The 22,580-nt window shown below is 41.4% G+C and overlaps 1 protein-coding gene across 9 annotated transcripts in view; it reads left to right on the plus strand.

Moving 5' to 3' along the window:
- The window catches only part of RPRD1B (regulation of nuclear pre-mRNA domain containing 1B), an 82,381-nt gene that overhangs the window by 39,325 nt on the left and 20,476 nt on the right, over window positions 1–22,580 (plus strand). The window contains exons 7-9 of one of the 9 annotated variants that reach the window (XR_002826097.1): window positions 8,427–8,540; window positions 13,817–14,022; window positions 16,370–16,499. The exons of 1 other annotated variant lie outside the window; for it this stretch is intronic. Coding sequence is in view for 3 of the 8 variants with exons in the window: in XM_023743469.1 (XP_023599237.1) it covers window positions 16,796–17,140 (345 nt within the window). In the remaining 5 variants the exon portion in view is untranslated. Of the gene's footprint in view, window positions 1–1,148; window positions 1,246–8,426; window positions 8,541–13,816; window positions 14,023–16,369; window positions 18,911–22,580 lie in introns of those variants that run through there. 7 more of the 9 variants (XR_002826098.1, XR_002826095.1, XR_330570.3 and 4 more) reach the window with 7 other exon arrangements.

Consider the following 22,580-nt stretch of genomic DNA (forward strand, 5'->3'; position numbering starts at 1 on the left):
CACCTAGCATTCCGTACTTTTAGCTGTAACATTGTTTTCATACGTATAGTCCAACTTTTGGTGATTTCTCCTACTTTCTGGAACAGCTCCACTGAGTTTTACCTGGTGTATGTAGTACTAGTTTTTTATATTTATAAAGTACATATATGCACGTTAAGTCAAAGCATCATCTTGGCCCCTTGTCACCGGGCTCATCTGCCAGAACAGTAATTCCTAATCAGCTAATTCTGTCGGTTCTTTCTTTATTTCTTTTCTGCTGATCTTAAAAGAAACACATCATAGGAAACTTGAGGTGAAAATCATACCTCACTATCCATAGATAACTACTTTTAATTTTGCTATAGTTCCTTTATTATTTTTTTTAGTTTTAAAATTTAAATGATCATAATGTGTGGACAGTTTTCTGTCATGCCTCGTTTTCCCACTTGATCATTTTCCCTTATGAATAAAAACTTTAAAAGCATTTTAAGTGACTGCTTGAATACCTATGGTTGGGTATTCAGTAATTATTTTTATTGAGCATTTATGTTTCTTTTTTTTTTTAATATATTTTTTTGATTTTTTACAGAGAGGAAGGGAGAGAGATAGAGAGTTAGAAACATCGATGTATTGCAACTATCTGCCTGTCTTATAGTATGCTGAAAGTCACGTACATTTCACGGTCTTTGCCACCAGTATGCATTCCTGCCTTAGTTGTTCTTGGTTGTTGTTTTTTTTCAAAGCATCTTAAGCATTCTAGAATTTCATTGAGTCTTATAAACAGACAAGATGTGTGTGTGTGTGTGTGTGTGTGTGTGTGTACATACATATGTATGTATATATCCACAAGTTAAAGACTAATCTTTGTTTTATGAAGGAAAGAACATTGAATAGTTTAATTAGACAAATGGGCCTCTCTTCTGAGTTTTAAATTATCTGGTTACATTTGAACAGCTGTGGGGAAATAGCAGATACTTATTATAACATTGACTTCAGTTAGCATGACTTTGAGAACAGAGTTCAAATTACAGAAATTTGAGCTTGTGTCTTAGTGTCATTTTACCCAATGAGTACGTGTTATTTTGAGCAAATCTAATTTTAGTCTTTATGAGTATCCCTACTACAGGCATACCTTGTTTTATTGTGCTTCACTTTATTACACTTCACAGATGTGATTTTTACAAACTGAAAGCAAGACCTTCCACCAGCAAAAAGATTACAACTCACTTTATTGTGATCTGCAACTGAACTCATAATATCTACAAGGTATGCCTGTGCTGTTAAGGTGGTCCTTCTATTCCCACTTCAAGTTGTGATCTTTGAAGAAAGTCAATTTGGATTGTAGTGTACTTTGCAAACTTGAAAATTATATCTCTGACTTCATTTTTCTTTCTATGACACGTGGGACTTGAAATAAAGTCAGAAAGTGTCTTTCTCCATGATTAGGGCAAAAATGTTCATTATTATAACCAGGAGTCAACACAAAACCTTTGCAAATGAAGTCCATGCGCTCCTAAGGTGTGGCACGCTTCTTGTGAAGAAGTAATGGTACCAGTTGGCTGTCATTAGGACTTTACAGATCTCCTTATTTGTTTTCCATATTCAGATCCTGTAAGCATCTTTAGGAAAAAGTATGGACAGTTCTCTTGCCATTAGATACTTTGAGAATTTTAAGCAGAATAACTGCAAATTTAAACTCAACAAAAATTTACCAGCAGCTTTCTAAGCATTCTTAGAATTTGGATAGTGATTTTGAATGGACATATCCTACTTTTTCTTCATGATGTCCGATATGATGTATTTGGTGCTTTTTCAAGTTCTATTTTGTCTATAGTGTTTTTATTCTGGGGCATAGACTTACTAGGAGTTATTTCCATAAAGCTACTGTCTATCCCAGTTATGATTCAGTGATAAGGATCTGCAATTCCCATTCCAGGCTCTTTTTGCTTTCTCTGTGAGGCCAGTGATCCTCGCAGCCTTTATCTTTGGTGTGTTTTTTTATTTATAAAGTAACAGTTTTACCCTCACTTGAGACAAACAGGTTCCAACACTTGTTTGACTTGAAGTTGTTAGTATCTGCTGTTCCTTATCATGCAGAGTCTTTAAGGCCAGTTTATTTTCCTTTCTGCAGAAGTCTCCAGTAGATTGGCTGAAGGTGTCCTTCTCAGCAGGCAGCATGCTTTGCCTCACTAATGTATACATATATTTTAAAATCTCATTCACATAAGCACACCCTGCACCATTACCACTATCCCTTTTTTTAACCATGACAATATCTTGTTTTCCCTTGCTACCTCTACTTTTGAACCCATTGCGTCTTGGCATGCATATCTACATTCCTCTGAAGAGGCTGTCTTCAAAATCCCCTCACCTGTGGTAATCTCAGAACCCAAAAGATAATTTTCAGTCTGTCTCTGCTCGCTTTCTCCTCTTGGCCCATTCTATAGCATTTAGTACTATTACCATTTATTGTTTTTCCTTCTCCAGTTTCTTATACCCACTCTCTGCTAGTTCTAATTTTGTTTTTCCTTTAATAAGCTTTTCTTCATCCTTGGTCTGTAAATTCCTTTAGACTTTTTCTCATTCTGGACCTTTTTCTTGAGTAGCATGCTTAAAGTATGCTGGTGGCTTAAATATAGATCTCTAATATAGACGCTTCCTTGTAGTTTAGACCAATATATCGTACTTTCCCAGACAACTCAAACTTGATATGGCCAAAACAGACCATCTCCTTCCTTGTAAACTTTCTTTTTCTTCTCTTTCCCTACCTCAGAGAATGGTATCGCTGTTCATCAAAATCAGACACTAGGCCTCATCCGGTATTTCTCCCCCTGTTTTACTCACCTCCCAAATTGGTCAGTTCAGCCTTCTCTTGTCCCAGGTTCTCTCTCAGTTCCTCTCCTGCACCTCTGCCATATGACCTCTCGTTGTGGGTTTTCCATATTGGAGTAATCGCCAAGCCATTGTGATTTTTATCTCCTCAGTTTTTCTTGAATCTGTCCCCCTCATCTTCCTCTCTGTCTCTATTTCTACCACCTTGGTCCAAACTGTCATTGTCTCATCTGGTCCCCTGCAGTAGCCTCTTTACTGCTCTGCATTTGTTCTTATGTCCTACAATCCATTCTTCATATGGCAACCTTGTGATGTTTTCAAAATGCAGCTCTGGCCTTTTTTGTCTCTGGCTTTACATGTGCTAATCTCTCTTTCTAGAACACTCTGTCCCTTTACCTCCCACCATTTACCCTTATCTAATTGATTCCCATTAATCTTTTATATCCCAAGTCCAGTATTTCCCTGACAACCCTCTCCCATCTCTACCTCATAAAGCCATGTCTTCCCTGCCCCCTCCCTTTCCCCATATATACTGTCATAGCTCTCTACCTTTTTCCATCAGAGCACCATGTAGTTGTCATTCTGTTTATGGGTTATTTGGTTATTTTCTGACTAGATCATAAAATCCTCTCTGTATTGTCAATCTTTCATCACCAATCCTACCCCAGTAGCGGTGTCATGATCTCAGGTGGCAGGTCAGTTCATCTCTAGGCTAGGTCAGAGTACAGTTGACCGATGAACAACACAGAGTTGGACTGTGCAGGTCTATTTCAGTAAGTATGCAGTTGACCCTTCATATGCTAGGATTTTGCATTCACAAATTCAGCCAAATGTAGGATCAGCTAACAGTATTGTTGATCCATAGTTGGGAATCCATGGATGTGGGGGACTCACTTTATGCATTGTTCTATGCCATCTATAATAATAAAAGCGTAATATGCTAACTAGACCAGACGTCCTTTTGGACGACCTTCCAGATGAAGCTACAGCTGCGGAGGCAGAGGCAGCCGCTGCTGTGGTGGGGGCCGAGCCCCTTGCACGAATTTCGTGCATCGGGCCTCTAGTTTTATATAAGGGACTTGAACAATTTGGGGGGAATAAAAAGCTATATTCAGGTTTTAGCTGTTCAGGGAGTTGGCACTCCTAACCCCATGTTGTTCAATAGTCACCTGTATACCTTTAAAAAAAAATCTTTATTGTTAAGAATATTATAGATGTCACACTCTTCTTCCACCATTGCTCCCCTCCACCCAGATCCCACCCCAGGCCTTTACCACTCTATTGTCTGTGTCCATGGGTTATGCATATATGCATATTAAATTCTTTGGTTAATCTTTTCCCTTCCCCTCTTCCCCCTTCCTTCTAAGATTCTTTAGTCTGTTCCATGTTTCCATGTCTCTGGTTCTATTTTATTCATCAGTTTATTTTGTTCATTAGATTCCTTGTTCATTTATTTTGATTTTTAGATTCAATTGTTGATAGATGGGTATTTATTACCATTTTATTGTTCATATTTTTATCTTCCCTCCTCCTCTACTTCTTCTTTTCCTCCTCCTCCTCCTTTTTCTCCTTCCTTCTCCTCTTCCTCTTCTTCTTCTTAAAGAATACCCTTCAACATTTCATGTAATACTGGTTTGGTGATCATGAACTCCTTTAGCTTTTTCTTGTCTGTGAAGCTCTTTATCTGACCTTCAATTCTAAATGATAGATTTGTTGGGTAGAGTAATCTTGGTTGTAGGTCCTTTTTATCACTTTGAATATTTCTTGCTTCTCCCTTCTGGCCTGTAAAGTTTCTGTTGAGAAATCAGTTGGTAGTCACATGAGTGCTAGGTAACGAACTGCTTTTCTCTTGCTGCTTTTAAGATTTCTTTTTATCTTTAATCTTTGGCATTTTGATTATGATGTGTCTTGGTGTGGGCCTCTTTGGGTTCCTCTTGTTTGGGGATTGTCTGTACTTCTGGACTTGTATGTCTATTTCTTTCACCAGGTAGGGGAAGTTTTCTGTCATTATTTTTTCAAATAGGTTTTCAATTTCTTGCTCCCTCTCTTCTCCTTCCAGCAGCCCTGTGATGCGAATGGTGGTACACTTGAAGTTGTCCCAGAGGCTCCTTACACTATCTTCATATTTTTTTATTCGTTTTTCTTTTTGTTGTTCTGATTGGTTGTTTTGCTTCCTTATATTCCAAATCACTGGTTTGATTCTCAGTTTCCTCTACTCTACTGTTGATTCTCTGTAAATTATTCTTTATTTCAGTTAGTGTATGTGTCATTTCTGATTGGTCCTTTTTTATGTCATCGGTGTTCTCTCTAAGTTCACCGTTGTCACAAAGTTCCTTGAAGTTATCACTAAGTTCCTTGGGCATCCTTATAACCGTTATTTCGAACTGTGCATCTGTTAGTTTGCTTTCTTCCATTTCATTTAGTTCTTTTTTTTTCTTTTTTGGCAATTTCTTCTTTTCATTTGTGACATGTTTCTTTGTCTCCACATTTTGGCTTTTTCCCTGTGTTTGTTTCTATGTATTAGGTAGAGCTGCTATGTCTCCTGGAATTAGTAAGTGGCCTTGTGTAGTAGGTGTCCATAGGGCCCAGTGGGCTCAGCCTTCCTAGTCGCCTGAACTGAGCATTCTAGATGTGCCCCTGTGTGGGCTGTGTGCACTGTCTTGTTTGTAGTTGAGCCTGGATTGCTTTTGGCATCACTGGGAGGGGATTGATGCCCCTCCCCCAACGCCCCAGCCAATTGGCTGTTCGGACCAGCTGTGTCTACAGCAGGAGTCCTCAAACTACAAATATTGTATTTGTTCCTGTTTTGTTGTTTTACTTCAAAATAAGATATGTGCAGTGTGCATAGGAATTTGTTCATAGTTTTTTTTTAAACTATAGTCCGGCCCTCCAACGGTCTGAGGGACAGTGAACTGGCCCCCTGTTTAAAAAGTTTGAGGACCCCTGGTCTACAGCATAAAAACTGCTATGCAGGAGATGCCCCTATGGAGCAGGATTTGCTTCAGTGGGACTATGGTACTCTCTGAGTCTGCCCCTTGAATGTGTCACTCATGGATGTGGTAGGGTTGTAATCTGGCGTGATCTGAAGCTGACCACTGGATGTGTGGAGCCTCCCAGGAGGTGCAAAGTCAGCTGCTGTCTATGCCCTCCTGGGGCCACCAGGCACACACTACAGAGCAATCTGTAGGTGGCTGCTACTTGAATTGGGGTTAGAGCTGCCCAGGAGAGGCCAAGCTGTGAACCAAGGCTGGCTGCTGCTAGTGCTGGGCCTGGGGCCTCTTATTGAGAGGTATGGGGCACACTGAGGCCAGCTGCTGCTTGTTTGAGAGATTTTAGAAAAGTTGAAGCCTGAGCCAGGACAGGCTATTTGTATGGAAAAGCCACTGCAAACAGTTTGCGGGGGGCTGCAAATTGGGTGGGGCAGGGTTTCAGGGAGTCCCCAGGGTCATATAAACAGTGCGATCCAGGTTGATAGAAACTCAGATATGGCACCTGCCAGTCATCATTATTGCAGGGGTGGTCTCAGCATAGGAACACTGACCTCTATCAACAATTTTGTCTGGGAGAAAGCTGTTCTTACCCTGATGTCAGACAATTTAGTTCCTCCCCGTATGTCCGTGGATCCTTTCAAGCTGCTGCCCCAGCGCTAGAGCTCAGAAGGAGTGAGTCCAAGTAAGTATATGCACCAGCCCTTTTAGAGGAACGCCTGGGATGTGTCACTCAGCCACAATTCCCGCTGTTTTTACAGCCTGAAGTTACAGAGACTTCTCTTCCCAGTACGGGGACTCCTTGCTTCCCACAGAAGGCCTCTGCAGCCAAGATATCCCTCCCCATTAAAAAAAACAAGGCACACGTGGGTATCAGATCATCCCGTTCCATGCCTCCACCCCTCCTACCAGTCTCAATGTGGCTTCTTTCTCTAGTTGTAGGACTTCCATTCAGCCAGGTTTCAGGCAGTTCTGAATGATGGTTCTGTGGTTTGGTTGTAATTTTGATGTGGTTGTGAGCGGATGTGAGTGCTGCATTTACCTACGCAGCCATCTTGACCGGAAGTCCACCTGTATACCTTGGATGGGGACTCCTTCCAAGTTGAGAATGTTCCCACGAGATCTAGGCTTTTTACTCCGTAGACAAATTCCTTCCCCTCTCTTGGCCTTAGATTGGTAGGATTGGACTATGGTGCCACCTAATTATAAAATTGCCTGACTTTCCCCCCATCTTGGAGATCAAACCCTTTTATTTTCACAAGCCAGCTTCTAGTAAAGGTGCTAAAATTTCAGGACATACTCAAATGGTTGGAGAGAGGAAGGATTTTAGGCCTCATCAATAATTCTCTTTTTCTTCAATTCTAACATGTAAATCAAAAAATTTAAGTATTGCTCATAAAATAATAAACATAGGAGGGTGCTCTTTCCCCCTTCAGATCTGCTAATTCAAATTGAACAGTTTAGCAAGGGCCTGATCTCATTCAAGCCACCCCATGGTGTAGACATTATTTCCATTCCTGTCTTATATATAAGGACACTTAAGTCCAGCACCGTGAAGTCATGTCACACTGCAGGCAAGTGGTAGCACAGGACTTAAACTTGGATTTTTCTGACTGGATTTTTTTTTTTCCTGTTTTATCCTAGCAACCTCCCTCCTTTTTTGGTTGCTTGTGGAAAGGAATTGAAGTATTGAAGAGAGACTGTATTCAAATGCAGTTCAGTAACCTACAGACTGCCTTGCCCCAGGCAGACCTTCTAGTACCTAAAATTATAGTAAACGTTGCTCAAAATCCTTTTGTGTGAAAAAGAGTCCCTTTCCTTCTACCCTTTGCTTCTCAGCTGCCCTCCAGGAATGCTTGACTACCAGTATTTGGCTCAAAAGGAGAAACAGTTGAAAGATCTACACCCTTCATGAACAGCATCAATAACCTGATTTTCCATTGAAGTGGTCCCTAAGGAAATCTGTTTGTAGGGCTTTGTTACTTGCATAAAACATTTTTTGACAGTTAACTTTTAAAAAAAAGAGAGAACTAATTATAAATAGTAAACAGTTTTTTTTACGCTTTTAGTATTTGGTCTTACATAATGAGGGACGCATTACATAAATAATGTAAACATTTTTTAAAGGCTCCCATGTCCTTTTTCTAATAAGTCGCTTTTAAAGCATAGTGGACATGTGTTTAAATTGTGTTTATCTTTATAATTTGTAAGTGTTTATAATTACATTTGTCAAATCCTAAAATTGATTTTATTTTTATTATTTTAGTTATGTGTAAATACTAACTCTATTCTTCCCTTGCTTTTGCAAATCCCTGTCAGAGAGGGTTTTGTGGTGGCAGCAGAAGCTTCCTGTAAACCTTGTGTAAAGGGTCCTCTGGAGAGAAAGAAGTGCCCTAAAAACCCTTGGTTTGTGGTATGACTGCAAGCCTAAGACGCCCATTTCCATTTGATTCCTCCAGTGGGTGGCTGGATTGCTCTGAGAACACTTCTCTCATTGTAGCTATTTTGTCACTTTCCTTCTGGGAAAACTTCATGTGTACCTTTATTACTGGTTTTGGTAATGGAGCTGAAAGACCCCAAGCATTGGAATTGGAGCCACAACTTCCTCTTTCCTTGTATCTTCCCCAGCAACTTACTCAGCAGCTCCAGTCTTGCTGTGACACCCAGAATGTATCATTTTGAAATGTCCCAGCTGCCACTAAGTCACATGGGAGCATGGAGCTGGCTGGGAGAAAGGTGCAGGTCAGTGATGGTTTTTTATTCCCACATAGATCCTTGAAGAGAAATTAGAAGTGGCATTTTTATTTTCAGTCCAAAGATTTATATTTTGTATTTTCCTTTAAAACAAACAAAAAACAAATGAAAGAGAAAGGAAGAAAGAAAAAATTAAGCTGTGGTTTAAGCAGAAGCTGTTATTTCTAAGTGTAGGTCCTTGTGAGCCTTAGTCCCCTCCCTCCCCTGCTCCTGCAGGATGAGGGGGCTGAGTGGGCATTTTAAATAATAGTAGGGTGAAGGCCAGCTTCCCCTTTCTGCTTGGCTCTCCCAACCTTCATGTGATGAAGCAGTTCTTTGACTTAAACTCAGTGTGGCAGGTCACCTTTAAAACAGGTCCTTTATAAACTGCTTCATGCATAATGACCCTTTATGACTCTTAATTGGGAGTAGTCATGCAGTAGGTAATTTTTATATGCCTGTGTCCTATAGCACAACAGGGCAAGATAAAAGAAAACATGAGTCTTATACTGGGAATCTTGTTTCATCAAGTCAAGCCCCTGCCTGTGGTGGTGGTGTTTCTAACACAATTTTTCTTACGTAAATACTTCCTAGCAAGAAAAATATAGGCTTGACAATGTTTACATTTTGCTCAGCATTTCTTACATGAGTTGCTAGAGGAAATGCTTATAATTTTGTTTTGGAAATGAAATTCCTGCAGAAAGGTCATTGCAATGTCAGCCCTTGTCATTTTTAACCCTCTTATCCCAGAGCTGATCTGCAGCATGTCAGGTCTGGCTTACTGCTCTAACCAAAAAAGGCAAAGAATGTGTGAGCGTTGCTCCTTTCAGCCAATTGTCTTGGTGCTCCATAATGGGCTGTGTTCACGCAGTGTCAGCTGGACCCACTGGAAACGGGGGGATGTTGGAGACGCATTTTCCTGCAACTTTGGAGAGTCTGTGAGCCGAGATTCCAGAGTTTTGCCAAGAGCATAAATCCTAGGCATTATCTCAAAACTACACATTGGGCCGTTACCTCTTCATTTTAAACATTTCTTGGCAGTCAGATAAACCCAGGCAGTTTATCACAGATGCCCACTTTCCCCGCCACCTCCTCTTCAAAGATCCCGAAACAAGGGTAGCAACAGAAGTCTGATAGAACTCTTACTGTTTCACAGCTCCTCTCGGTCTCTCTGGGGTGAGGTAGAATTTGTTGCCGTAGGTGCATGTAGCCAGATGGAGGATTCAGCTCAACCACTCACCTCTACCACCACCCCAGTATAAATTATGCATGAACAGGAAAGAAAAAGCAACAGGACTGCTTGTGTTTACCTTGTCTTCTCTTGCTTAAGATTGGTAATGTAGGAAAGGCAAGTGTCTGAAGACAGGAATACAAAAAAGAGATGTGAGCTGTGGTTGAGATGAGTCAGTGGGTAGGAAGAGAAGAGTGATGAGCAGGAGTGCTGCAGCGGTGTCATCCTGCTGATACAAATAGTGCAGGTCTTGATCTCTTGAATTCCTGTACCAGACAGGTAGCATGAGTGTTAGATTAAAGGCTTAGTGCTCTATCACACACATACGTAAGGTAATTTACACAAGGTGCATGTAACCACCTTGCCACATCATTTCTCTACCTGAGTGGTGCTTGTGTGCTAAAGAGATTGTGGGATGCAGCACACTTAAGGGAGTCAGAAAAATTCGAATGGGTCTCATCACTGAAGTTGGTTTTATTATCATGAGAAGCAGCCTGGATTCTTATGAGAGCAGGAGTTGCTGAGGGCACAGTTTGGAACCTTGTGGCAGCAGAGCTTGTGGATCACACTTTTGTCCAGAAGGTAGGCTGGTAGGTTGAGAAAAAAGATGCTCTGATTTTCCTGAGGTCTGTCTCCTTAACCTGTCCAGAACTGGAAAGGCAGCTATTAAGAGAGTGCCCTGACCCGACCAAGGGGAAGAATTGGGAGGTGATTCACTCTTTTTAAAAAAACAATATATGTTTTTATTGACTTCAGAGAGAGGAAGAGAGAGATAAAAAAACATCTGTGATGAGAGAGAATCTCGATGGGCTGCCTCCTGCACACCCCCTACTGGGGGATAAAGCCTGCAACCCAGGCATGTGCCCTGACCGGGAATCATGGGTTGATGCTCAACCACTGAGCAACACCAGCCAGACTGGATTCACTCTTAATTTTTTTGTTGGTCTATGGCAACATTTATAGATGACTTTATTTGGAAAAAGACAGTCTATTTTAAAAAATGAGAGAGGTGGGAGAGATCACAGTTACTACTGAATTTAGGGACTATAAACTTATTATAGCTTCACTTTGACCTAGTCAGAGCTGGCTGTGAATTCTAACCTGCTCATCTTTCCTCAAGGCATTAAGTTGGGTCATTCAACTGTCCCAGTTAAACAGGTAACATGTTTTAATAGTTTTAAAGGCAAACTTTACCTGTATTTGGATATTCAAGTATATACCTACACACCCTTGCTAATGTATTTAAACCTTTTGGCCCAAGGGTGTGTTTTTTTAAAGGCTATTTTTTTAGAGCAGTGTTAGCTTCACAACAACATTAAGAGGAATGTACATAGATTTCCATACTCCCTACCCCCACACATTTATAGTCTCCCCCACTGTCAGCATCCCCCACCAGAGTGGCACATCTGTCACCCTTAATCTATATTGACACATTATAATGACCCAAAGTCCATAGTTTACATTGATGTACATTCTACACATTTGGACATACCCATCATTACAGTATATTCACTACCCTAAAAATTCTCTGTGCTCTGTCTATTCTTCCCTACCCATTCCAGCTCCTCTTGCCATAGTTTTGCCTTTTTCAGAATGTCATGTAGTTGGACTCTTAACCTTTTCAGGTTGGCTTCTTTCACTTAGTCTTGTGTTTTTAAGGTTCTTCCATGTCTTTTCATGGCTTGATAGCTCAATTCTTTTTAGTGTTGAATAATATTCTGTTGTTTGGATATACTAAAATTTGTTTATTCATTCACCTACTGGAGGACATCTTGTTTGCTTCTAACAGTTATGAGTAATGCTGCTATAAATACTCATGTGCAGTTTTTTTGTGTGGACGTAAGTTTTCAGGTCCTTTGCATAAATACCAATGAGTGTAATGCTGGATCCTATGGTAAGTGTATGTTTAGTTTTGTGAGAGACTGCCAGACTGGTCTTCCACAGTAGCTGTACTATTTTGCATTCTCACCAGCAACATAACGGAGTTCCTGTCGCTCCATATCCTTATCAGCATTTGCTGTTATTAGTATTCTGGATTTTGGCAATTCTAATAGGTATGTGGTAATATCTCATTGTTGTTTTAATTTGCATTCCCCTAATGTTTTTGCAAACATTTTCATTCTCTTGACAGTGTCTTTCATAGAGCAGGAATTTTTTTTCATTTTAATGAAGTCCAGTTTATTAGTTCTTTCATGGGTCTTGCCTGTGGTGTTGTATCTAAAAGTTATCACCAAATTAAAGATCATCTAGATTTTCTCCTGTGTTATCTTCTAGGAGTTTTATAGTTTTGTGCTTTTACATTTTAATCTGTGATCCATTTTGAATGAATATTTATAAAGGATGTAAAACTCATGTCTAGATTTGTTTTGTTTTTTTGCATTGTTCCAGCACCATTTCTTGAAAATACTGTCTTTTTTTCACTGTATTGTTTCTGTTTCTTTGTCAAAGATCAGTTGACTATATGGGCCTGTTTCTGGGCTCTCCATTCTGTTGCATTAATCTATTTGTTTTTTTGCCAGTACCACCTTGTCTTGATTACTGTAGCTTTATAGTAAGTCTTGGAGTCAGGTAGGTCTGACTTTGTTCTTTTCAATATTGTTTTGGCTATTCTGAAACTTTCCCCTTTCCATATTAACTTTAGAATCAGTTTGTCTATCTCCACAAAAGAACTTGCTGTGATTTTGATTGGGATTGCATTGATTTGATTGGATCTATAGATAAAGTTGGGAAGAACTCACATCATAACAGTATTGAGTCTTCCTGTTGTAGGCAGCAGGAATGGCACCAGGTTCACCACTGGACCTGGGTTCAGCAACCTCGGGACTTAAGTTCTGGCTAGGAAAGAATTCAGAGTCAAGACCCTGCAGCTTTTATTTGTCAAACTAATAGAGAACATGTATTTATAAAATTACAGAGGTAGAAAAAGTAATTCCTAGAAGAAATGGGCTTAGGAAACAAGTTATAGAGGTAAGAGAAGGGCCCTTGGAGCTTGGAGTGAGGGAAGTAATGCTAACGTGCCAGGGGTGGGTAAGGGAAAGTCCTAATGGTTTTAAGGGTGAAGATTTTAGGGGAGGTCCCAGGTGAAGATCTCATTATAATAATCAGCAGCTTTCCAGGTGTGTTCTTTCAGGGTCTGGGTCTCCACTGATTGCTTGGTCAGTGCCAGGGCAGAAGGTCATTAGTCAGTGCAGCTGGTCTGAGGTCAGCCATAGCGTCGCTTGTTTGGTTTTGCTGCTCCTTTGGGCCTGGAGCCGAACTACAACTGAGGCTTAGATGTTATCTCTAGGGAGGAAAGGTCAGGGGTCTCAAATCACATGACCAGAGATATGCTAGGGGAGGAAAGGTCACCCTGGGGGGCAAGGTTCCACCATACAGTTGTCCTTAGCTAGGCATCAGGGACTTTCCACCTAAATGACCTTCTGTACTGGCCCTTCGTTGTTGCTCTGCTCATGTCTGTCTACCACATTTCTAGCCATAAACATAGAATTTCTCTTCAATTAGTTAGTTCTTTGTTTGTTCATCAGAGTTTTGTATTTTTCTCAGACAATCTTGTACATATTTTATTAGATTTATAACTAAGTTTTTCATTGTTTTGGGTGCTACTAAATACTGTGTTTTAATTTCAAATTTCACTTGTTTATTGCTGGTATATAGTAAAGCGATAGACTTTTGTATATTAACCTTGTTTCTTGCAGCTCTGTATTTTTCAATCCCATTCTTTTCTAGTAATGCCCTATTCCTAGGCTCATGCATCTGCTCTAAAGTAGAAATCACTAGGGGAAGAATAACTGGTAGCATGAGGAGGTATGGGCAGGATCCATCAGCTTTCAGAGTGGCCTAACGAGAGGACTTTAATGTGGAACATGTTTCTTTTTATTAAAATAAAGGTTTTTTTTAATGATATCTAGGATATAGTAGCATCTAATTATGATAACACCCCACCCCCAAAAGGAGCAAATGATATTTTTGTTTGTTTTAAAGATTACCTGGGAGAGAGTTATTTGAACTTAAGGTGATACCTGATCAGATCAACTGTCTTTCCTTTTAACCTCAGATGGATTTGCTAAGTCAGTCTGAGGATCACCCAAGAGTGAGGAGTCTTGGATTCTAGTCCCAGCTTAGCTCACTAGAGACTCAGTGACATTCAACTGTTCTTGAGGAATTCCTTCAAATGAAGTGCTCTATAGCTGCCAGGAGTTCATGGCTTCAAATCGAAGCGGCTTTTATTTGTCAGCTTTGGTCAGAGGATTTGAGCAGGGAGTAAGTATTTTACCCTTTTTCTACCTAGAATTCAGGAGAAGTTAATTAAATGAATCCATGTCCAGTAATAGAGTGGATCTTCTATTGATTTTCTTTGAAGTACGTAAAACCAATGAAGAAAAATGTTTGTGGAGGGAAGGACAGGGAACTTGACATTTTAGATCCTCACATTTGAAATTAGTCTTCAGTTTCAAGACTTAAAGCTGATTAATATTGTGTACTTGCTCATAATATTATGTTTTATATACTATTATTTCTTTGGGCAATGGTGTCGGACACCTACTGTTCAGAGTCCTGCTGGACATGGTGGATGCTGGGAGAAAGCAGATGGAGCTGGTTCTTGGCTCCTGAAGCTTACAAGTTTGATGAGGGGCTCATTATTAAGTATTTATGTGTTGTGGTTATAGTTTTCTTTGTTTAATTCTACAAAGAAAAAAAAATGTGCCAAGAGCGCTTACTTTCTTTCCCAGTCTCTCCATTTGATGGCCTATGTGAGCAGCCGTTATTTCAGGGGAAGGCTGACTGCCTATGGGAATGTGGGGGCAGACCCTCCCTGCCTGCATCCCTGAATCCCCTCTTCCACTCCTTGCTTGGACTTCATTTTTACAACTTGAACTAAGTGTTCTTCTTTCAACTTATTTCCTGTCTTATCACTCTTCCCAAGCGTGCTTATGCCCTCAAACCCTCTGCCTCTCCAAGTGTTCATGAGATGTTGGCATGAAGGGATCTAGAACTTGAAGAAAGATCTGTGGGTGGTCCAGTTCTTTCATTTTCAGATAAGAAAGGTGAGGATGAAGGAAGAGAGGAAACTTGTCCCCAGTCACATAGCAAGTTAAGAGTCAGAGCCAAAACTAAACCCAGGTCTCTGAGACTTAGCCCAGTGCTTTCTCTTATGTTCCTGCAGGAGAGGCATTAGTCAGCAAAGACCCAGTCTCAGAAACATCCTTGTCCTTGCAGAAACACTAAGGAGGCTGGCACAACTAGAGGAAAAAAGACAAGCCCTAAGGGGGCTGTAAACCACAGACCTCACATGACCTGGTGGGTTATTCCATACAGATTTACCAAGAGAACCTTTAACTGGGAGCTGAGGAGGGAAAGTGGTATACTCAGTTCCCATCATCAAGGGAGTCATCATTTAGAGCAGTGGTCGCCAACTTTTCAGACCTCACGGACCACCAGTGGTCCGCGGGCCACCAATTGGCGACTGCTGGTTTAGAGGAACATGGAAGTCTAACATGAATGGAGAGAGTGCCTAAGAGCAGGCTGTTAAGGGGCCCAGATGCATGCTCTGTGCACAGGAGGGTTCCAGAGCAGGCAGAGGTGCAGACCAGTCTCCTGGACGAGGAGGAAAGATTTCCCTAGAGAGGTGGAACTCAGCAGGTAGGCAGAGGAGTGGAGGCTGGGCTTTGCTGGGACCAGGAGAAGAAAGATCCGTGTCTAGATTGTGTTCCCCTCTGGGCTTGAGTAGAATCCTGAACAAATGGCCATACAGGCAGTGGCGTGTGCCTAGGGCAGTGGTCGGCAAACTGCGGCTCGAGAGCCACATGTGGCTCTTTGGCCCCTTGAGTGTGGCCACGAAGTTTCAATCGCACTGTACGTGCACACCCGCACGTGGTATTTTGTAGAAGAGCCACACTCAAGGGGCCGCAGTTTGCCGACCACTGGCCTAGGGGGTTGGGAAGTTGGCAGGAGCTCATTTTAGAAGACCTTGAGCTCTGAGAGTCGTGGAAACAGTGTGGTGCTGTGCTTCACTTTCTCTGGGGGGTGACTTGATGAAAGCTAGGCTTTTGGAGGATAAGTCTGGCCTGTTTAGACTAGAAACCTCGTCAGGGACTTGTTCAGTTACTTGGGAATGGAATAAGCACAGGTAGTGGCATTGGGTATTTTGAGCTCGTGTAGTCATTGTCTGCAAAAATGATAAATCTGGTTTAATGTCCAAGTTTAACACACAAAGTATAGTTTTATAGTGATTTTTCTAGCCATGTCTAGGTATAGCCTTCAAAATAATTGTAAATCCTAAGCATCTGTATTTTATAAGGCATTTTGAAATAGCTAAGAACCAAATAAAAGACACTGTAAATACAAAAATGTCACTTCTTTTTACTTCCAAATCTCAAGTGCTAAGTGATACCATTTCATGTTGTTGACAGTATTGAATTCTGCTTTCCTTTTTTATATAAAGTTTTACAGAGTTTGAAAACCTAGCATTGTCCTTTAGCTGAATAGGGCAGGGGCAATCTGGTGGGGAGAACGTAGGAAAAGAGGGTGAGAGTATCTGTATTGGGTCCTTAAACTTGGCCACCAGCACGCAAAGACTTACTGCATTGTCTTCTCTTTGTTTCCTTAGGAATATAAACAGAAGCTTGCTCGGGTAACCCAGGTCCGCAAGGAACTCAAGTCCCATATTCAGAGTTTGCCAGACCTCTCATTGCTGCCCAACGTCACAGGGGGCTTGGCCCCCCTGCCCTCTGCTGGTGACCTCTTTTCTACTGACTAGGGCAGGTGCCATGCCCCAGATTCCCATCTCTACCAGCAGAAAAAAGAGGGCAAGTCATGGTTGGAAATAACCTTGTAGCCCCTGGTTCTATCCCTCCTTCCGCCTGGCCCCCAGCCTCCAGAAAGAACCACAAACTCTGGTTCTCCTCTCCAGCCTCTCCTGTTGAGCACAATTCAGAACAGTGGTGAGTGGAATCCAGTTTAGATTGATATTTGGAAAGAATACAAACTCTCCCACTTTGTGTTTTTATGCCCCATGTTGGTTTTCCATTCTTAGCTCTCACTTTATACTGAAGAAGTTATGAAAATCATGTGTACTTCTGGAAGCTTTCAGAAGAATCTTGTCTTGATGATAGCATTGTGTCATGAAAGCAGCTTCCGTCTGAGCTGGGCTCGTTCAAGTTCAGTACAGGCTTCCACTGAGGAATTCAACCTGGAGTCATTGGCTTTCCTGACTCCATCAACCCCAAAGGGAGGCACAACTGTCGAGCAGCTTTGCCATAAGGAGTTTGCTAAATCTCTGATTCTCCCCTACTATTACTTCTGGCGATGTATAGTCAATGGTTGGGTGCATTTGTTTTGTAAGCAGACTAGAGAATCTAGCAAGAAGATTAGGAGCTGATCTGGGACATAAAATCATAGTTCAGAGACAGAGTAACAGGAATTACAAGGATGAGTTTAAAATAAGTACTTTGCTTCAGGTTCCTACAAACAGGCTGCCCTTTTCAAGGGTCTACCCAGCGTCATAGAACACCTTCCTAAAAACAGCCTTCTGACCCCAGTTGGCTATGAAGGTGCTTGTTAGCAATGGCAGTGGTGGGCCGAAAAGCTAAAGGCATGCTAAGAGCCTGGGTTCTGTGTGGGTGCTGCTTTGACCCTTTCTTTTGGGGAGTAGGGCACACACTAACAATTCACTGTGTGGACATATGTCCTCAGGATGGTGACTGCACTTGCTTATCTCCCTTGCAAATATGACACCGTGCATGCTCATCTGTCCGTCAGCCACATCATTGCACGTGTCCCTGTGCCCAGGAGTACTTTGTGTCAGATGTTACTGAATGGCTCATCTTGGGCAGGGGAAGGGGGAAAGTTTGGGATATTAATTTTGGGTTTTAATTCTATTATCATGCCATCTGACATTACTTGCTTTTTAGTAAAGGTTAGGCCTGTTAACTATAAATCATTCTGTTTTGGCAGGCTTATTTTAGACATTGGAAAGGGCAGAAAACAATTTGCCCCAATAGTGTAATAGGAATTATAGCCCAGAGGTTGAAATCCCAAAGCTATAAAATGGGATCCAGTGGAGGGGGTTTCAGATTCTCCATTATTCTGAGGATTACCAAAAAGCCAATTACATGTAATTTTACATGTTAAAATATAACCTATGTTTTTAAAAGTATAGCAGGTTTTTCTTAAAGGAGCCCTCCTGCCTGCCAAAAGTGAAAACAGTGAAAAGTCATAGCAGGCATTCAGTTTAACTCTGTGTAGAACCTAGTAGCATTTAAGCTATTTTCAGATTAGAATGTGGACTGTGTTGAACACTGCCTGTTGTCCTGTCATGATTAAATAATGAGTCTATATATAAAATTTTCTCCCAGAGGCCATAGGGCAGTGGGTGACTTTACTAAAATTGCAAGATGAATTCGAGTCTTTGCTCTTTCTGCACATATGCCTCTCCCCATGTGGTGTGCTGCTTTAGTTCTACCTAAGAGCATGTTTCTGAACAGATCCTTGGACATTCTGTATGTTTTCATCAAGGAAGGAAAATTTTACTAGCCACAAATCAACCCAAAAAAAGGGTATGGTAGATATTTGCTCTGATCAGCTAGATGAAACGTTATAACAGAATGAATCTTGCCCACTGTGATGTTTTATCTGATTGCATCTAACCAGCCATTGGTGCATAATTATTGCAGCAAGAGCAAGAAATGAAACTAGCAATTATGTAAATGAATATGATGGCCTCTTAACATCTGTTACTACTAGTGGACTTCCTGTGAGGAAGTTAGTTTTGGTATTTTTTGTTGTTGTTTTAATGAAATGCTTTTGTTTTTTTTAAATCTAATTCTCCCATATCCTTCCCAGGTGTGCTTTACTTCATTTGTTTAATTTAAGGATCTGGCAGGGTGGGATGGGTGGTTTGTGTTTTGTGTTTTTTCTTCTTTACTTAGGGCATCCATAGACCTTAAAGGACCTTTCCTTTAGGTCATATTCCTCAGAAAGTCTTCGTTCTTTCCCCCCCTTTTTTCTTAAAGAATATTTTTAAAGCTTAAATTTGTATATTAATTTAGGTCTTTATTTAGAAGTATAGGCTGTCTTTGGTGGCAGCAGTATATTCTGAAATGTCTCATAGATATATATTTTTGAATAAAGATGGTGTTGTTGAATGACATTGTGTGCTGTTTCCTTTCCCTACCCTTTTGCAGAACACAGTGCTCTCATTGTAAGCAGTGGGTAATTAGTAATCACCAATAGAGATTGTGCTGTCTGCACAGAATCTTGTCCCTGTGGAGTTTTTGTGGGTCTTAGTGGCACATAAATACCCAGCACTTACATAGTATTTTCCAGGGGCTTAATTAGCTTTAATTAGCCAACCCACACAGTACCCAGGAGAGATACCTCCACAGTTTTATCCTCATTGCACAGAAGTGGGAACTGATGGAGAGAAGTTAAGTGACTTTCTCCCCAGTACCATAGTCTCTGACAGATTAAAACTTGCAAGTTCTTTGATTTCAGCGCTTTTGTTTGCACCACTAGGCCTCCTGAGAGATATATTTGATTTTGGCAATCCAGTGAAAGCCATTCTGAACAGCGAGAGGAAAAAGTCGAGATAATTCAAACCTGAGTGGTATGCATTTAAAAACATTTTTGTGGGTTTCCTTTCTCCTTTTCACTTTTAAATTCATTGAAGCGTGTTGACTAAGTATTATTGTTAAAACTCAAAATAATAGAAAAATATTTTGAAATCGTTCCTTTTGAAGTGATTGGTGTTTGGAAAGATGGTTTTAACCTTTCCACTGGGTGAGGGCAGCATTTGCCTGAAGGAGTAGGGTTACTCATTTATCTCATGATACAGAAAACTGCAATAGCTGGTCCTTCAAGACTAAATGCAACTCAAGGAGAGTTGAGACTGCATTACCCACCTTCTGTCTTAAAATACAAAGGTTCAATGTAATATTCGGATCTCAGGAGACAAGAGCTCCTTCTGTGTCCCAGGTTTCATGGCCTAGGTCAGGGGTGGGCAAACTTTTTGACTCGAGGGCCACAATGGGTTCTTAAACTGGACCGGAGGGCCGGAACAAAAGCATGGATGGAGTGTTTGTGTGAACTAATTAATATAAATTCAAAGTAAACATCATTACATAAAAGGGTATGGTCTTTTTTTTTATTTTTAGTTTTATTCATTTCAAATGGGCCGGATCCGGCCCTCGGGCCGTAGTTTGCCCACGGCTGGCCTAGGTAATGTCTTCACTCCTTCCTATAAATAGTAAGTCCATAATTCCTCTGGCTTAATTAGCACTTCACGCTACAAAATGTGACTCTGAAGTCCGCAGAGCTGAAGGTGGGACTACCCAAGAGTTCATGTATCTGTCAAAATGCTTAACTTTCGTGATTAGAGCCATTAACTGTGTGACCTTCCCAGGACAGGTGTTTCTTCCTCTGGGCCTCAGTTTTCTTATCTTTGAATGTGGTATTGGACTCAGTTATTTCTAGGCTCCCTGCCAACCCTAAAAGCTTATGATTGTTGGGTTGCATGAGAAGAATGCAACGCTGAATGGCATGTCCTAGGTTCCCATATTTGTTAAAAGAATACTGTCACCATAGTGCTAATGTATGGAAAGAGGATTTATGAAACCCTGGAGATCATCAGCTAAAAGGATCCGAACACAAAAGTCTGCCAAGACTAGGAGGATGGCGTAAAGATAGTTTGTCTGAGCACAATCAATCTGCATTTGGTTTCCTTCAGATCTTTAAGAAAAAGCTATTTTCCAGCCTGGTTTGCTATCTTACTTTCTCTTGGACTCAACTCATTCGCATCACCACCTCCACAGGATTTTCCATTTAAAAATTACTCTCCCACTCTAAGGCACAGATTCAATTAAGAATCCATTCTCCCGTATAGTAAATTGGGATTCATACAGCTCTATGTGGTGTTGGAAGCCCAGTTTGTTCAATTTTTTAGACTCTGAAATAGTTTGCATTAAAAATTCATTTCTACCACTGGTTTGAAAAATATTAAAATTAGCAGTATAAATCAGAATTTAATATGTTTTTATGAATAAGAGGCAGCTGTGGCAAGTGATAATCCACGTCTCATCTCACTGTGATGACCGTGGGCAAGTCCCTCAACTCAAGCCTTTCAGGACCTCTGCAGCTTCTTAAGGAAATGAATGAGGTTGACAAAACAACCTCAGGAGTGCTTTCCAGATCTGAAGTTCTATGACTAGGCTTTCAGAATAATTTTTCCTACTGAAAATCTTATTAACATGCACTCCACAGATTTTTAAATGCCAGTTATCAATCCTCAGTTATGAAAATGATAGAATAGTTAACAAACAATAAACCTATAAACTTTAAATGTTTGTAAAAAGGGCCTAGTGCCATGGCCAGGGACAAATTAGGGACTCAGTGGTAGCTATTAGACATTCAACAATGAATGTAGGTATTTTTTAAAATATATTTTTATTTCAGAGAGGGGGAGAGAGAGAAACATCAGTGATGACAGGGAATTGTTGATCGGCTGTCTCCAGTACGCCCTCTCCACTGGGGATTGAGCCCACAACCCAGACATGTGCCCTGATCAGGAATTGAACTGAGACCTCCTGGCTCATAGGTCGATGCTCAACTTTTGAGCCATGCTGGCCGGGCTTGGTAATAAAGTTAAAATCTATGTTTTTTGGAAGATACCATAATACCTATACCGTATGCTATTTTTATAATGGAGATGGTAAAAAACCTGTAACCACCCTAAACTTTTCGTCCACATTAAGGGTATAAAAGAGGAGTTAGAGTTGAAAGTGGGGATTTTGGGTGGGGATTTCTTTGAAGTGATCCATTTGTGTGTTTTGAGTCTCTTAAGGGAGAGCAGTAGATGCCCCTGCCTCTTACCTCAAGGCTAGGGAAGGGGCCTCCATGGAGGTGAACTAGAACCCCTGCCGGGGAAATCTAAAGAATGAAATGCCAGTGGCTGGCTAGGTGCTTTGACGATGGAGCCATGGAAAGGTGGCTGAGTTGGATGCAGCCTCTATTCCTAGAGTTTGTCGGGGCAGGGGATGTATGCTTGCCTCCCATGGACCAGTTGTGAGCTGCATGCAGGAGAACCATCATGGGTCATCTCAGAGTGACCAAGAGACGGGTCTGGCTCCTCAAGGAGGTGGACTTCTGACTTGCAGTACTGAGAAAGAAGCAGGAAATAAAGAGCCGGAGGTAAGTACCACCCCTGAGAGATGCCTGGGAGAGAATGAGCCACTCAGGATGCTGGAGAAGCCTACACGAGAAAGTAATGAAACTCTTGCCCAGCCAGTGCCGTCACCACAACACCTCAAGTAAGGATTTTCTCTTGCTTCGCCTTCCTTTCCTCATTCCCACTGTCCTAAACCTTAAACAATGCTGGCTTCCTGCCTGCAGCAGCCCCCAGAAAAGCCTTAACTTCAAATGATAAATTCTTTTGATTATAACATGGGATTGGACATTTAAATTTCTGAATTGAAACTGTTTTGCACCTTTAGGGTGACTATGGGACTTTATTAGTGGTGTTACTATTACTATTATCTATGCTAATAAAAGGGTCATATGCTAATTAGACCGGGAGACCTTCCGGACAAAGCCATGGTAGCGGGGCTGAGGCAGTGGCGGTTAGGGGCGATCAGGCCGGCGGGGCGGGGGGGGGGGGGGGGGCGGGGGGGCCCAATTAAAGGCAAACAGGCTTGCAGGGGGGGGGAATTGGGGGCAATCCGGCCGGCAGGGCGAGCAGGCCAACAAGGGTGGGGGGCAACTGGGGGCGAACAGGCTGGCTGGGGGGGCAATTGGGAATGAACAGGCCGCCAAAGGGGGGAAATTCA

The sequence above is a fragment of the Myotis lucifugus genome, unplaced genomic scaffold (genome assembly GCF_000147115.1).
Source record: "Myotis lucifugus unplaced genomic scaffold, Myoluc2.0 scaffold_393, whole genome shotgun sequence".
Lineage (NCBI taxonomy): Eukaryota > Metazoa > Chordata > Mammalia > Chiroptera > Vespertilionidae > Myotis > Myotis lucifugus.